Below are 16539 nucleotides of genomic sequence, written 5' to 3' on the forward strand. Positions count from 1 at the left end.
CCCATCAGGGCCCTGCCCACCACTGGAGCTGTCACAGTTCGGAGGGGGATGGCCTCTGGGTATCGGGTGGCGTGGTCGACCAGTACCAGGATGAAGCGGTGGCCCAGGGCGGTTCGGGGGTCGAGGGGCCCCACGATGTCGATCCCTACCCGTTCGAACGGGGTGTGGACGGCTGGAAATGGTTGGAGGGGGGCCTTGACTCGACCCCCAGTCTTCCCGCTGGCTTGGCAGGTCTGGCAGGACCGGCAGTGGTGGTCCACATCTCTCCGCATTCGGGGCCAATAGAAATGGGTCACCAAGCGGCTGTAGGTCTTGTCTCGCCCGAGGTGTCCGGCGAGGGGCACGTCATGCGCCAGGTTCAGGAGGAACTCTCGGAATCGGAGGGGAACCACCAACACACGGCCGGCTCCTAGTTCGGCGACTTTCTGTTCGCTATATAACAAGTCATTGTCCCAATAGATCCAGGGGGTTCCCGTGGGGTCCCCCGTGGCCTGGGCGGCCGCTTGCTGTCGGGCCCCCTCGAGGGACGGGCAGGCCTTCTGTTCTTGTTGGAACTGTTCGCAGGTGGGGCCCCCGTCGTGGCGCCACTGGGCCAGCTCGGGGATCTCGCTGAGTGAGGCGGCCTCGTCGGGGGAAAGTTCGGACGGCCCGGCCTCATCGTCAGGCTCCTCCGTGCCGGAGGAGGGTGGCAGTTCTGGACCCGCAGGCTCGACGGGGGCCGCTGCAGCGGCTGGTTGGGCGGTCATGGACCGGGTGGAGGCGCAGGCCCATTCGGGCAGCCCTAGCATCCCCAGATGCTCTCGGCGCTCCACCTGGGCCCAGGGGGAGCTCTCCAGGTTGTTCCCCAGGAGGCAGTCCACTGGAGCGTCGTCGCGGACAGTTACTTTCAGGGTGCCTGACACTCCTCCCCACTCGAAGGGGATCCGGGCCATCCGGCACATGCTTTCGGTGTTGTCCGCGGTCCGGACAGGGCATAGGACATGCGGCAGGATCTGTTCGGGGGTCACCAGGTGGCAGCGGACAGCGGTCACAGTGGCCCCAGTGTCCCGGAGGGCTTCGGCCCGTTGCCCATTGATGGTGACCCACTGCTGGTACTTCTGGGTGTTGCTCAGGATGGGGGCTCGGGGCACCATTTCTCGGGTGCCCAGGCATACGAGTGACATGGCAGCCGGTTCCCACTCGGGGGACCCGACGTCGCGGTTTTCCTCCTCTTCCTCTCCTTCCCCCAGGGCTGCGGCGGCTATTTGTTGGGGAGGGGGCCCAGCGGTCCCGTTTCGTCGGTTCACGAGGCAGGCCGGGTCGCTCGCATAGTGGCCTGTCTGTTGGCAGCCGAAGCAGGTCACTGTTGGTCGGGGTCCAGGCCTGGCGATGGGGGTCCCCCTACGGACCAGGGTCGGGGACGTGTGGTTGGCGGCTTGGCCTCGTGGCGGGCGTCTGGGCGGCCCGGCCGGGAATTCTCGACTGCGGTGGGACCCTCCTCCTCCACCCTGCTGGCGAGGAGGTCCCGTGGTACTCCGTTGGTAGTCCCCCACGGGGTTCCGGGGGACCCGGGTGTTGACCCATCGGTCGGCTTCGGCGGCGAGCTTCCGGGGTTCGGTCAGTTTGCTGTCAAGGAGGTGTTGCCTTAGTTCGACAAAGCAGTTGTTGGCGAGGTGCTCCCAGACAATGAGGTCGAACAGTTTGTTGTACGAGGTGACCTTGCTCCCTCTTATCCACCCTTCAAAGGCTCTGCTGAAGAAGTCCACGTATTCGACCCATGTGGTACCGGGGAGCTTCTTGCAGTCCCGGAAGCGCTGCCGGTACATCTCGGCTGATAGTCCGTAGCGGGTGAGTAGGGCCTCTTTCATGTGGTCGTACGAGGTCATCACCGCGTCGGGGAGTTGCAGCAGGGTATCCCGGCCCTAGCTGAGGAACCTCCCCCATAGGCCGGCACCCCAATCCTTCCGGGGTACCCGATGGGAGGTCATGGCTACCTCGTATGCTCGGAACCATTGCTGGATGTCGTCGTTTTTATAGTACTCCTTGACAACATCCTTGGGGATATGAACCTTTGGCTCGGTCAGTGGCAGAGCATCCCGGGATCCGGGGGTGCTGGTCTCCCCCGTTTTGGATTTCAGTTCGAGTTCCTTGAGGCCCCTCTCGTGCTCGAGGGTTAGCTGTTTCTCTTCTAGTTCTCGATGCCGTTTCTTTTCTTCGATTTCCTCCTGCAGCCATAGTTGCTCCAAGGCCAACTTTTTCTCCGCCAGCAGGAGTTCACCGTCCAGCCGGAGTCGTGCGAGTTCCAATTCGTGTGTCCGGACCCTCTCCCGTTCTCGGATTTCTTCGTGGGATAGGCCGGCTTCCGGGATGCTTCGCCCCCCCATCTGCCGGGGTCATGGTCGGCGGCAGGTTTTCGTCCCGGGCCGAGGTCCCTTCGCCTTGGGGTGGAGTGGCCTCGGATTCTGCCCAGGCTTTCAGGGCTTTCTGCATTTCTTCCTTGGTGCCCAATCCTGTGGTTGGGATCCCTTTGTCCTTGCAGAATTGTTTCAATTCTTTGTGGGTGTATTCTTCCAACCTTTCTTGCTGGAAGGTTGCGGCCACGGTTGTTTCTTGGCTGCTCATGGTTCTCTTTCTTTTTCCGTCTGGTTAGGCAGCGGGTGCGTTACTTGCCTGTACGATTGCGTCTGGCTCGGATCCCGTCGCTGGCCACCAAATGTTGGAGGGAGGACCACCGGGGAGTCAGGGGGACCACTCCGGGGCACCTTCCTACCACAAAGTTATAGCCGAGCGCCGCTGAGAAGCCTCCTAGGAGAGGTCTTTCTCCTATGACCGTACTAGGCCCAGTAACACCACCACACAGGACGCCGTATCAGTTGCTTATCTAGGTACTTTAACAACCGTAGCACATTCGAAATATTTACAGGGGGATCGAGAGATCCAGGAAGAGTCTCAATGTCTTTGTAGGGACCGGGTAGCGGGACAGTCTTAGTACCAGCCGGGTACGGGGAAGCTCTGCGCCAGACCTTGCGCTAGGCCGAAGGTGGCTCCGGGGACCGGAGCGGCAGGTGCTGGTCTCAAAGCAGCTCGGACGTGGAGAGCCGCGACGGTGTCTGCAGGGCTCGGGTGGTAGTTCCGCTTGGGTCGAGCCGCGACACAGTCAGCAGGGCTCCGGTGGTAGGTCCGCTTCGGTCGAGCCGCGACGAGGTCAGCCGGGCTCTGATGGCAAGTTCAACAAGGTCGGGCCGCGACAGCGTCAGCAGGGCCCCAAAGGTTCGTGAAGGTCTTTAAGCACGGTGGAGCCGCGACGTAGTCAGCAGGGCTCAGAGCGTGGTTCCAGGATGAGTCTTTCTCCGTAGGGTCAGCCGCGATCCGATCAGAAGGGCTCTTGACTCCAGGATACAACTGCTGTCCTGTTGCAAGGTCGCCCCAGATATAGGTCTGGAGCCCTTTGATGTCCGGACCCTTGCGCCCGGGGGGGCGGAGAGGCCGGGTCGGGAGCGGCCAGATGCTCAGCAGGAGAGGCGCCAGGCCCAGGAGAGCTGTGGGGCGATCGCACCTAGGTGTGGGAGGACGGTTGGGGGTCCCATCGATACTGCCCTCCGCCGGGAGTGGGGAAGTGTTCACGTGGTACCCCCTGGCCAGTTGTTGGTGCCTGGATGTCGGGGCTTGCTGGGGCCGAGGCCGGGTTGAGCGGGGTCACGTAGGCTGGTGCGCAGAGTCACGTACAATCCAAAATGGAGGAGCCCCGAGGTGCAGGAGACCTCGTGCGGCTTGGCGAGGGGGAACAGGACCACGCCACGAGGCCGGCTCCAACAAGGGGCCTGGAAAGGAAGGCCCTGGGTGGGGGGGAGGCTATGGGTGTCTGAATGGGCTGGGGAGGGGGAGTGTGGGGTGGACTGTAACATGTGTCTGAAGGGTTTGCAGAGAGCGGGTGTGTGGAAGCTGGCAGGCATCTGCTGGGTTTTTATAAGAAAGGGTACAGGGTTTTGGGGGTGAAGGGGGGAGGGTGTGAGTTACAGGAGCCTGGTGTTGTGGACGGTGGCCGGAATGTCGAGTGTTTTGAAAGGAAGTGCACTTTTGAAGAGGGTGTGGGTGAGGGAGTTGGCAAGGGAGGGCTGGGGGCGGGGCAGACGGCAGCAGTTGAAGAGGCTGAGCATGGCATGAGATGGAGGTGAGCAGTGCTACGCAGGTAAAGGGTCGCTTGTTTTCTTTCCCTGAACACACCCTCGGTGCCAACCGCAAGAACAAAGGCATCGAAAACCGTAAACGTGGACGCGGGTGCCAGGCGGGGGAGTTGGGGGCAGGAGGTGAGATCAGGTGGTGCCGGTGCCAGAAGGGGGCATGTGGCTCCTGTGCCAGGCGGGGCAGACGGGGGCAGGTGGTGCCGGTGCCAGGCGGGGGCAGGGGGTGCCGGTGCCAGGCAGGGCAGGTGGTGCCGGTGCCGGGTGGGGAAGGTGGTGCCTGTGCCGGGCGGGGCAGGACAGGTGGGCACAGGTGGCGCCAGGCGGGGCAGGTGGGCACAGGTGGGCGCAGGTGGCGCCAGGCGAGGTAGGTGGGCGCAGATGGCGGCAGGCGGGGCCAGGTGGGCGCAGGTGGCGCCAGTGCCAGGGTCGGGCCTCCGGAGGGACTTGAAAGAGATTCTCGTCTTACCCCCTGCCCCACCCCCAGAGAGCTTATTAAAGGCTTCTTTCTCTGCACCCTCTGGGAGGGGCTGGGGGGCTCTGCTGGCAGTCTTTTGTCGGAGGCCTGCCTGGCTCTGCGCGGCTTCCATCGGGACCTCCCCCCTCCTCCAGCCCTCAGTGCCCCCATCCTTTCTTGTCTACACCCCCCTCCCCCTCAGCCATTCACAAGTGTGGGCATGAGAGGAGAACTAACGCGGGGGATTGGAGGGGGGGGGGCTGCCCATTCGGCCCCCGCCTCCCCCACAGAGGGCCTGGACCATGCTGTTGTATAAACAGGGGTTCACAAATGACCCAGAAACGGTGCCTGGGAAGACGGTCTGAACCAGTGTGGGGGCTCAGTGTGTCTGTGAAGCCGATGTCACTGCGACTCAGTGATTCTCATTAAAGTGTTCAGTGACAGGGGAATCAGTGAGACCCCACTGAAGAGAGTGACTCAGTGACAGGGGAATCAGTGAGACCCCACTGAAGAGAGTGACTCAGTGACAGGGGAATCAGTGAGGTCTCGCTGAAGAGAGTGACTCAGTGACAGGGGAATAAGTGAGACCCCGCTGAAGAGAGTTACTCAGTGGCAGGGGAATCAGTGAGGCGCCACTGAAGAGAGTGACTCAGTGACAGGGAAATCAGTGAGGCGCCACTGAAGAGAGTGACTCAGTGACAAGTGGATCAGTGAGGCGCCACTGAAGAGAGTGACTCAGTGACAGGGGAATCAGTGAGACCCCACTGAAGAGAGCGACTCAGTGACAGGGGAATCAGTGAGACCCCACTGAAGAGAGTGACTCAGTGACAGGGGAATCAGTGAGACCCAACTGAAGAGTGTGACTCAGTGACAGGGGAATCAGTGAGACGCCACTGAAGAGAGTGACTCAGTGACAGGGGAATCAGTGGGCGCCACTAAAGAGAGTGACTCAGTGACTGGGTAATCAGTGAGACCCCACTGAAGAGAGTGACTCAGTGACAGGTGAATCAGTGAGACCCCACTGAAGAGAGTGACTCAGTGACAGGGGAATCAGTGAGACCCCGCTGAAGAGAGTGACTCAGTGACAGGGGAATCAGTGAGGTGCCACTGAAGAGAGTGACTCAGTGACAGAGGAATCAGTGAGGCGCCACTGAAGACTGACTCAGTGACAGGGTAATCAGTGAGGCCCCACTGAAGAGAGTGACTCATTGACAGGGGAATCAGTGAGACGCCACTGAAGAGAGTGACTCAGTGACAGGGGAATCAGTGGGCGCCACTGAAGAGAGTGACTCAGTGACTGGGGAATCAGTGAGACCCCACTGAAGAGTGACTCAGTGACAGGTGAATCAGTGAGACCCCACTGAAGAGAGTGACTCAGTGACAGGGGAATCAGTGAGGTGCCACTGAAGAGAGTAACTCAGTGACAGAGGAATCAGTGAGGCGCCACTGAAGACTGACTCAGTGACAGGGGAATCAGTGAGACCCCACTGAAGAGAGTGACTCAGTGACAGGGGAATCAGTGAGGCGCCACTGAAGAGAGTGACTCTGTGACAGAGGAATCAGTGAGGCGCCACTGAAGAGAGTGACTCAGTGACTGGGGAATCAGTGAGGCACCACTGAAGACTGACTCAGTGACAGGGGAATCAGTGAGACCCCACTGAAGAGAGTGACTCAGTGACTGGGGAATCAGTGCGACCCCACTGAAGAGAGTGACTCAGTGACAGGGGAATCAGTGAGGCGCCACTGAAGAGCGTGACTCAGTGACAGAGTAATCAGTGAGGCGCCACTGAAGACTGACTCAGTGACAGGGGAATCAGTGAGACCCCACTGAAGAGAGTGACTCAGTGACAGGGGAATCAGTGAGGCGCCACTGAAGAGAGTGACTCTGTGACAGAGGAATCAGTGAGGCGCCACTGAAGAGAGTGACTCAGTGACTGGGGAATCAGTGAGGCACCACTGAAGACTGACTCAGTGACAGGGGAATCAGTGAGACCCCACTGAAGAGAGTGACTCAGTGACTGGGGAATCAGTGCGACCCCACTGAAGAGAGTGACTCAGTGACTGGGGAATCAGTGAGGCGCCACTGAAGAGAGTGACTCAGTGACAGGGGAATCAGTGAGACCCCACTGAAGAGAGCGACTCAGTGACAGGGGAATCAGTGAGGTCTCGCTGAAGAGAGTGACTCAGTGACTGGGGAATCAGTGCGACCCCACTGAAGAGAGTGACTCAGTGACTGGGGAATCAGTGAGGCGCCACTGAAGAGAGTGACTCAGTGACAGGGGAATCAGTGAGACCCCACTGTAGAGAGTGACTCAGTGACAGGGGAATCAGTGAGGCGCCACTGAAGAGAGTGACTCAGTGACAGGGGAATCAGTGAGACCCCACTGAAGAGTGACTCAGTGACAGGTGAATCAGTGAGACCCCACTGAAGAGTGAGATTCCTTGACCAACCTGAGACACTGACAAGCCTTAACTTAGTTGTTTAATGTTTCCCTACAAAGGTCCCAAAGGGCTCCAAGGACAGAGTTCGTCTGCGAACAAGGTGTGCAGACGTGAACAGGGTGTAGCGCCTCGAGTCACACACTTTGGCTGGCAGGAGCTGCGGTCAGCTAGGAAATAACTGAAAACAAGCATTTACAGTGCAATAGGTCTCGCAACTGCGAATTTTGGAGCTATTGGCATTGTAAATGGCAATGCCTTTAAAAAAAATTAAAATCAATTGGTATTTACAATACCAAAAGCAACACCTATTGCATTGCATAGCGCGTGTCCGTTACTTACCATTTCTCGTAAGTAGGGATGGTGCTGTGCAGGTGAGAGCTGCAGGGTTGAAATTTAAAATTTCAGAGACCACAAAAAATCTAGTATTTAACATAATTTAAATGTTCATCCGTAAAGCACTCAATAAGATATGCAAGAAACATGCTAATGTTTAATTACGATATTGCAATTGACTATCTGCAATTCTACTGACACACACACACACACACACGCACGCACACACACACACACCCATGTCTCACACACACAACATGTCACACCTAGTGTACTGAAAAGAAGACGCAAGTGACCGAGAGGGCGAGACAGAGAAAGTGAGAGAAAGACAGAGTTATGCAGAGAGGAAAACAGACAGAGTAAAACGTAGTGTGGGAGAGAGAGAAAAGACCGAGAAAGCGAAAAAGAGAGATGGAGAGAGAAAGCCAGATAGAGTGAGGGCGATACAGACAGAGAGAGAAAAAATGCAAAGAGAAAAAGACAGCGAGAGAGAAGGAAAAGAGATAGAGAAGGGAGCAAGTGAGAGGCTGCGATAAAAAGATGGCAGTGTGAAATAAATGTGTCAAAAGAGAGAACAAGTAGCCCAAAATAAACGGTCCCCTGTCAAGCCCGTGGCTGACAGAGCAGGTCCGAAGCTTCGCCATGGCTTTGTGGTGTGTGATGGCCCTGGAAGCCCTCTAGGGGAGCCACGGGCTGTAGTGACGGACATCATTACCTGCGAGGGACAGGGGGCGTGTCTGCAGTGCACAAGGACTGAGTCTGGCGTGTCAGTGCCTGCGGGGATTGGCAGAGTGTGTCCCAGTGAGGGGGTTGCTAGTAAGTCATCACTGAGAGGCGGGGCTGCTGCAGGTGGAGAGAGAGTATGGGGGCCGAGTGATGTTCTTTCAGGACGAACGTGGCCTGGGAGGGGCCTCTCAAGGGGGGTGGTATTGGACAGCACCCTTAATCAAGTGCGGAAGGGATGGGTCCCCGCTACAAAACCTTCTCCTCTACCCAGGGGTGAGTGACCACATCCACAGATCAGACTCCGCCCCTCGGTCCGGGTCACTTCGCTGGTAGGGGGGGGGGGGGGGGGGTTGTAGGCATGCTCTAAAATGTAGTGACACTTGCCGCTTACTGTAAGGCCGTTTGCAAACGTCGGATGTCACTTTTCATTTTCCCGTTTCTGCATTTCAGTGTTAAACTGTTTCTGATGAAGTGGAACCTTTGCCCAGACAGTGTCACCGGATATGCCACATATTTTGCCTTCCTTGCCACATTATGTAGTCAATTGTACCGCACAATTTGATCCTCTCCTGTCACGCTGCTTGTGACGTCAGGTTATATCTCGCTCACACAACCAACCAATCACCTGGGAGTTTTGAGTCCACAAGCATAATTAACTTCTGGGCCGTTAAAAGGCATGATGGGACCCGCGGTATAGAGGCAGCTAGGTGTGGAGAACAAGGGGTGACACCCGGAAGCAACCCAAAATGCCGTCTGCAGCTGCAGAACAGGTGCACATGTGACCCAAACGCACCCGTCAAAACTAGAAACTGTTTTTGGCGTCATCCTGTAGCCAGGCAACAGCAAAATGCTCCGCCCACCACATCACACCCTCTTCTAGACTGACGAGTAGCCCCTTCCTGTCCCTTCTACGTCACTAATAACATCCTCGTGACCTCATCTACAAGTCAAAATCAACAGGGGTATACCCAAATGGTATAAAGGAATAAATACACAATGGTTTCATAGTAGAGCACATTTAATTACCCTCTCCACAATTATTATTTCCTGATGAATTGTATCAAAACATATCTATAATCTACATTGACAATAGCACCTGATCCAAGAAGAAAAAAACACAAAAATGTCATATATCACAGCATTTATATACAAAAACCAAAAAGACATCCATGTATAACACAATAAACCTAAAGAAATTATTCTCACTCGTGTCCTCCTTACAGTACTGGAAGGACCACTAAGAGGTAGTCCGGATGGCACACTTAAAACTAATCAAATAGTCCCAGTCGTTCTGGCGTGGCGCCCTATAATTCCAAACAATCACTACGATTCCGTCGACTCCTCCTTAGAAGCGTCTACGTGACCACGTTTCAGCCTTAATACATCTTAGGCCTCCTCAGGACAGGGTCAATACATTAGTCTCTCAAACCATCAACACGGCCAAAATTCATGGTATGCAGCAGTACATAACTCTCTCGGTACTGAGGACACAATACGCCTCCCTCAGCATACGGCGAAGCTGTCTCCTCAAGGGTACATCTACTGTCAATGTAGATTATAAATATGTTTTGATACAATTCATCAGGAAATAATAATTGTGGAGAGGGTAATTAAATGTGCTCTACTCAGAAACCATTGTTTATTTATTACTTTAAACCATTTGTTATTGTATAAAACTCATCTACAAGTCTGGCACAAACAGGGTACCACAAGGAGGCCCGTGCCCCCTGCCCATGTGGAAAAAACATAAATAACATCACCTTGTTTCAAATAACTGGTGCTCGTGTAAAGCGCTCCAATCCTTGGGCACCCGGCCGTTCGCGCTACATGAAACTGCAGAAAAGGGGAGGGGGAAATCCACGATGTCGGCTGTATTTGTTTTATTCCGTTTATCCTATTCCCTCCTCTCTAAACAAGACTGTAGGTCGGTTTTCAGAGTGATCCATCGCCCCCTCCCCATCAGAGCTTCCCCCGCTGGACACTATAACGGGACAAGGAAACAATGCAGCCTGCAGGCCTAAAACGAGCGAACAACCCTCGAGAGGCGCTGCCTGGGCGTGCCCTTGGTGGGACATCCCAGCGGACAGCAGAGGGTGCGCGCAAGAGCACTCCAAGGCTACGCCTGGTTATAAGACTACTAGTCCACTTAAACATCAATTACAATTAAATAGGAATCGAATTACGACGTCAAGGAGCCTCACCTCGAAGCACTGACAGCGGGGAGGTTCTCAGAAGAAGCACTTTTGAAAGAAAGAGTGCCCTTCCTCAGGCCGGGTTCGAGGCACAAACGAAGAAACCCTCATATGCAATAGAAATGAAACGCTGACTTACGCAGTAACATGCAGGTCGGACATAAAACACCCTGGCAATCCAGCAAAGCTCTCAAGTGTCACAAATCCATGTAAGAAGAGCTCAGCAGTCCGGATAGAGCACTTTAAATTCAGGGGTTCAGTTTTCTATATGACGTCATACAAGAAGGATTTCAAGTCCCAGAATGAAAAGAGGTGCATCTTCACCGGAGCACCTGGACACGCGTCGATCTACAAATATGTTGTTTTGGAAACAATAAGAAACACATTTCTCTCTAGAGCACGGCGAGAAGTGGGTGTGAGGGGTCAAAGTTGGAGACCTAGAGCCGCTTTTACATCACCCCGTTATAAGTAATCGAAACAACTCTTTACAGTTTTCAAACAAGCCCCTCTGTAGTAATAAAAAATAAAAAACATGTTCAACCAATGTTTCCATTACCTCAAAAGAGCTGCTCCTCGGAAATCCAGCTATGCGCAGCCAGCTGCTGGGCGCCCACGGCTTTCCACGCTCCAGAGGCTCCAGAAAGTCAAACATCCATCCCCAAATTTAAAATAAACAAGCGCTCGCCATTGTGGGACGGCAGCTGCTTGTTTATATTTGCATCGCGCTTTCACTTTCACTTTAAGTGAAAGTGCGATGCAAAAATAAACATGCGGCTGAGTGAAAACAGATGGCCCCCTAAAGATTAGAAATTGCTTTGCGACAGCCGCAAAGCAGACGATCCTGTCTGGATGGGCCGGACAAAAAGGGGAAAGGGCGGCAACAAAAATACCTCATTTCCAATGGCAGGCCATCATTTAGCATAAACGGTGACGCCAGCCAATGCAAATGAGGGGCGGGGCTTCAAGCCCCCTTCAGAAATCTCCTCTCTAACTGTCACGCCGAGCAAGCAATGCATGCGCTGCAACGCTAGGCGAGACCTAAAAAACGAAATAATGCATGAACCCTAGCACCGGGCCTGCAGAGGGAATTATAACCTGGAGCTAATTCTAGTTAGAGCGCCTAACTCTTCCAACTCACGCTATATCACAGCTAGGCGCTGTGCCCTAAGACAAACCCGTTTCTGGTCACTCACTCACACACGAAACAAAACACTCACAACAAATACAACACACTGCCCCGACCCTTCCCACACTCCCATTGTAGAGTGCCAACCATCAGAAAATGCCCATGGGAGCCCACAGCGGGGCATGAAGCGCTACATAGCTGGCACTGATCTCCCGAGGCTCTGCCGCCACTGAATGTCCTCCCTGTCTCTCGTTGCAGACCCCCCCGAGGTGCCGGATGTGGAGCTCACCGCAAGTGTCCTTTCAGTGACCAGGCCCACCGTGCACAAGGTAAGTGCAGCCCCCCGCCCCAGTGAAGGGGTAACTGGGATATGTAGAGCTCGTTCTGCCCCGCCCTAAGTCTGGGGCCTGTGAAGGGGGGTATCTAACCCTGGGGGTGTCAGGAGCTCTCTGCTCATCCTCTGGAGGCCTCGGTATAACTCCCAGTGCTCAGTCTGCCCCACCCAGAGGTTTTTGGGGCACTAGTGGTGGGGGGGGGGGCTCTACACCTGGTTCTCAGAGCTCCCTGTGGGATTTCTCCTAGCTCTTCTGTCCCAATGCTCACCCGGGGGTGGGGGAGGGGGTTAAAAAGGGTTCTTACTCTGCTCCCCTGAGTTCCCTCTGTCTTACGCAGGGGGAGGGGGGGACGCTGCTGTGTGTGTGTTGGGTGGGGGGTGACTGGTGTGGGAGAGGGAGTCACTGGTGTGTGTGTGTGGGGGGGGTCACTGGTGTGTGTGGTGGGTGGGGAGGGGGGTCACTGGTGTGGGGGAGGGGGTCACTGGTGTGTGTGTGGGGGGTCACTGGTGTAGGGGAGGGGGTCACTGGTGTGTGTGGTGGGTGGGGTGGGGGGTCACTGGTGTGGGGAGGGGGGTCACTGGTGTGTTTGGGGGTCACTGGTGGGTGTGGTATGGGTGGTCACTGGTGTGGGGGAGGGGTATCACTGGTGTGTGTGGGGGGGTTCACTGGTGTGGGGGAGGGGGGTCTCTACACCTGGTTCCCAGGGCTCCCTGTGGGATGTCTCCCAGTTCTTCTCCCGTCCCAATGCTCTCCCTTTTCACCCAGAGGGGTGAATGTCTACACTGCTCCCCAAGTTCCCTTTGTTTCGTTGTGGGGTGCGACTAGGGAGGGGTTGTCCGTACCCCAATACCCAGAGCTGCCTGTTTGCCCCCAGCGCTTTTTCTGTCCCCGTGCCCTTAAGTCGCACCTTGTGGAGGTCTCTTTCTGTGCGGCTCCACCGGAGCTAACAGACTGGACAGGGAGGGGGGCTCTCCGCCCTTTACTCCCAGAGCTTCGGGCCTCACAAGAGGGGGGTCCTGGGGGTCCTGGGGTGGGGGGGGGGGGGTGGGGGGGTCTCTGCCCTTTACACCCAGAGCTTCCTGCCTCACAAGAGGGGAGTCCTGGGAGGGGGTCTCTTCACTGACACTCTAAGCTCCTAGGTCACGCCTCTCCCATCCTAAAGGGGTCTCTGCCCTTTACACCCAAAGCTTCCTGCCTCACAAGAGGAGTCCTGGGGGGTGGGGGTCTCTGCCCTTTACACCCAGAGCTTCCGGCCTCACAAGAGGGGAGTCCTGGGGGGTGGGGGTCTCTGCCCTTTACACCCAGAGCTTCCTCTCTCACAAGGGGTGGGGTCCGAGGGGGTCTCTTCCCTGAGACTCTCAGCTCCCTGCCTCTCCCATCCTAAAGGGGTCTCCACCCCTTACACCCAGAGCTTCCGGCCTCACAAGGGGAGGTGCTAGAAGGGCGGGGTGCTCCATGTCTCTCCCAGGTCACGCCTCTCATCCTGAAGGGGTCCAGCCTCCTCCAGAGCTAGTGCACCGAAGAGAGAGGGAGGGAGGGGTCTCCACTCTGAGACCCAGGGCTCCCACTGCCCCCCAGGGAGGGGGGCCTGGATCCCTCTCACTCTCTCTCTGATGGAGACTTCTACCCAAAGACCCCTCAGCTTTTCATTCCCCAGGTGCCCGGCTAGATTTGGAACTGTTCAGCCCTGGCTCCCTTGAGCTGACCGGAGACAGCACTGGATTCCGTGGTGGCCTCGCGCCTATTCTTGAAGTGACGGCACCAGGCAGTCTACAGGCTCAACCACAGAGCCGTCTACAGGCTCAACCACAGAGCCGTCTACAGGCTCAACCACAGAGCCGTCTACAGGCTCAACCACAGAGCCGTCTACAGGCTCAACCACAGAGCCGTCTACAGGCTCAACCACAGGGCAGTCTACAGGCTCAACCACAGGGCAGTCTATAGGCTCAACCACAGAGCAGTCTACAGGCTCAACCACAGAGCAGTCTACAGGCTCAACCACAGAGCAGTCTACAGGCTCAACCACAGAGCAGTCTACAGGCTCAACCACAGAGCAGTCTACAGGCTCAACCACAGAGCAGTCTACAGGCTCAACCACAGAGCAGTCTACAGGCTCAACCACAGAGCAGTCTACAGGCTCAACCACAGAGCAGTCTACAGGCTCAACCCCAGAGCAGTCTACAGGCTCAACCCCAGAGCAGTCTACAGGCTCAACCCCAGAGCAGTCTATGGAGACAACCACTGAGCAGTCTATGGAGACAACCACTGAGCAGCCTATAGGCACAACCACTGAGCAGCCTATAGGCGCAACTACGGAGCATTCTATAGACACAACCATGGAGCAGTCTATAGACACAACCACGGAGCAGTCTATGGAGGCAACCACATGCAGTCTATAGAAGCCACCACGGAGCAGTCTATGGACGCAACCACCGAGCAGTCTATAGATGCAACCACCGAGCAGTCTATAGATGCAACCACCGAGCAGTCTATAGACGCAACCACCGAGTGTGAACATCATTTCAATTCTTTTTGCACCCTTCAACATGGATCTGGAAACGCCCTTTCAATTTTTGATGGTGGCTCCCTGACCCTATAATTCTATTTTTTGGGAGACAGTTTGGTAGGAAAATGTTTCCCCCAAAGACTACAGACTTTAAATTGTTCCACAATTGCAAGAAACAGATGTTCGTCTGGGGTCAGGTGTCCCCTGGCATTACTTGAATTCCTATGACTGATGCTCCCAGGTGCACCAAAGGACTTCAGAGAGTGCAAGTACGTCACTGACCAAAGGAAACCAGACAGATCCCACTCGAAGTGTGAGACCTGATCCCTCTTCAAGTCTCGGGTGAAGCAGAGGCACCAGGTCAATCTTCTGGAGGAGCGGGCGATCCAGGTGGCCCTGAAAGCTTTTCACCCGCCCATCTAGGGGAAGCCGGTCCAGCCCTCCAAGCACAAACCAACTGCCACATAACACTGCACCTAACATTTTGGTGGAGATATGGGCTCTGTGCCGGAAACTTATACTCTTGAGGTGACTCACCCTTCAGTGGGATTCTCCATCAACCATCTAAGGGTCTTTCCCAGATGCCGTTTGGTGGACTACAAATGGCGTCTGAACCCGGAGGTGGTGCAAGGCATCTGCGCGCAGCGGGACGTGCCATGGTAGATGCTTTTGCTTGGGCTCAGCTCACATCCTCCTGGCCCAACCAGGGGCTACCAGGATGAGTGGAGCTCAGTCCTGCCTGACCATCTCCAGAGCTCAGTTGTACCAGTTTCCTCCTCCATGCTGTCTGGGGGACACAGCTGCCTGCAGTAGGACTGTGGTCTTCTGTCTGGGGGACACGGCTGCGTGCAGTGGGACGTGGTCTTCTGTTTGGGGGACACAGCTGCCTGCAGTAGGACTGTGGTCTTCTGTCTGGGGGACATGGCTGTGTGCAGTGGGACGTGGTCTTTTGTTTGGGGGACACGGCTGCGTGCAGTAGGACTGTGGTGTTCTGTTTGGGGGACACCGCTGCGTGCAGTGGGACTGTGGTCTTCTGTTTGGGGGACACGGTTGCCTGCAGTAGGACTGTGGTCTTCTGTCTGGGGGACACAGCTGCCTGCAGTGTGACGGTGGTCTTCTGTCTGGGGGACACAGCTGCGTGCAGTGGGGCTGTGGTCTTTTGTTTGGGGGACACGGCTGCGTGCAGTAGGACTTCGGTCTTCTGTTTGGGGGACACATGCTGCCTGCAGTGGGACTGTAGTCTTCTGTCTGGAGGACACGGCTGTGTGCAGTGGGACGGTGGTCTTCTGTCTGGGGGACACAGCTGCCTGCAGTAGGACTGTGGTCTTCTGTCTGGAGGACACGGCTGTGTGCAGTGGGACTGTGGTGTTTTGTTTGGGGGACACGGCTGCGTGCAGTGGGACTGTGGTCTTCTGTTTGGGGGACACGGCTGCCTGCAGTGGGACTGTAGCCTTCTGTCTGGAGGACACGGCTGTGTGCAGTGGGACTGTGGTCTTCTGTCTGGAGGACACGGCTGTGTGCAGTGGGACTGTGGTCTTCTGTCTGGAGGACACGGCTGTGTGCAGTGGGACTGTGGTCTTTTGTTTGGGGGACACATGCTGCCTGCAGTGGGATGGTGGTCTTCTGTCTGGGGGACACGGCTGCCTGCAGTGTGACTGTGGTCCTCTGTCTGGGGGACACAGCTGCCTGCAGTGGGACTGTGGTCTTCTGTTTGGGGGACACGGCTGCGTGCAGTGGGACGGTGGTCTTCTATCTGGGGTACACGGCTGCCTGCAGTGGGACTGTGGTCTTCTGTCTGGGGGACACGGCTGCCTGCAGTGGGATGTGGTCTTTTGTTTGGGGGACACGGCTGCGGGCAGTGGGACGTGGTCTTTTGTTTGGGGGACACATGCTGCCTACAGTGGGACGGTGGTCTTCTGTCTGGGGGACACATGCTGCCTGCAGTGTGACTGTGGTCCTCTGTCTGGGGGACACAGCTGCCTGCAGTGGGACTGTGGTCTTCTGTCTGGAGGACACGGCTGTGTGCAGTGGGACTGTGGTGTTTTGTTTGGGGGACACGGCTGCGTGCAGTGGGACTGTGGTCTTCTGTTTGGGGGACACGGCTGCCTGCAGTGGGACTGTGGTCTTCTGTTTGGGGGACACGGCTGCCTGCAGTGTGACTGTGGTCCTCTGTCTGGGGGACACAGCTGCCTGCAGTGTGACTGTGGTCTTCTGTCCGGAGGACACGGCTGTGTGCAGTGGGACGTGGTCTTTTGTTTGGGG

At 56.3% G+C, this 16539-nt stretch overlaps 1 protein-coding gene across 3 annotated transcripts in view; it reads left to right on the plus strand.

Moving 5' to 3' along the window:
* The window catches only part of BCAM (basal cell adhesion molecule (Lutheran blood group)), a 444431-nt gene that overhangs the window by 224064 nt on the left and 203828 nt on the right, over positions 1-16539 (plus strand). For all 3 annotated transcript variants that reach the window (XM_085615482.1, XM_085615483.1, XM_085615484.1), the window contains exon 4: positions 11695-11765. In XM_085615482.1, coding sequence (XP_085471608.1) covers positions 11695-11765 — 71 coding nt within the window. The remainder of the gene's footprint in view (positions 1-11694; positions 11766-16539) is intronic.

Source organism: Triturus cristatus, chromosome 7 (genome assembly GCF_964204655.1).
Source record: "Triturus cristatus chromosome 7, aTriCri1.1, whole genome shotgun sequence".
Classification (NCBI taxonomy): domain Eukaryota; kingdom Metazoa; phylum Chordata; class Amphibia; order Caudata; family Salamandridae; genus Triturus; species Triturus cristatus.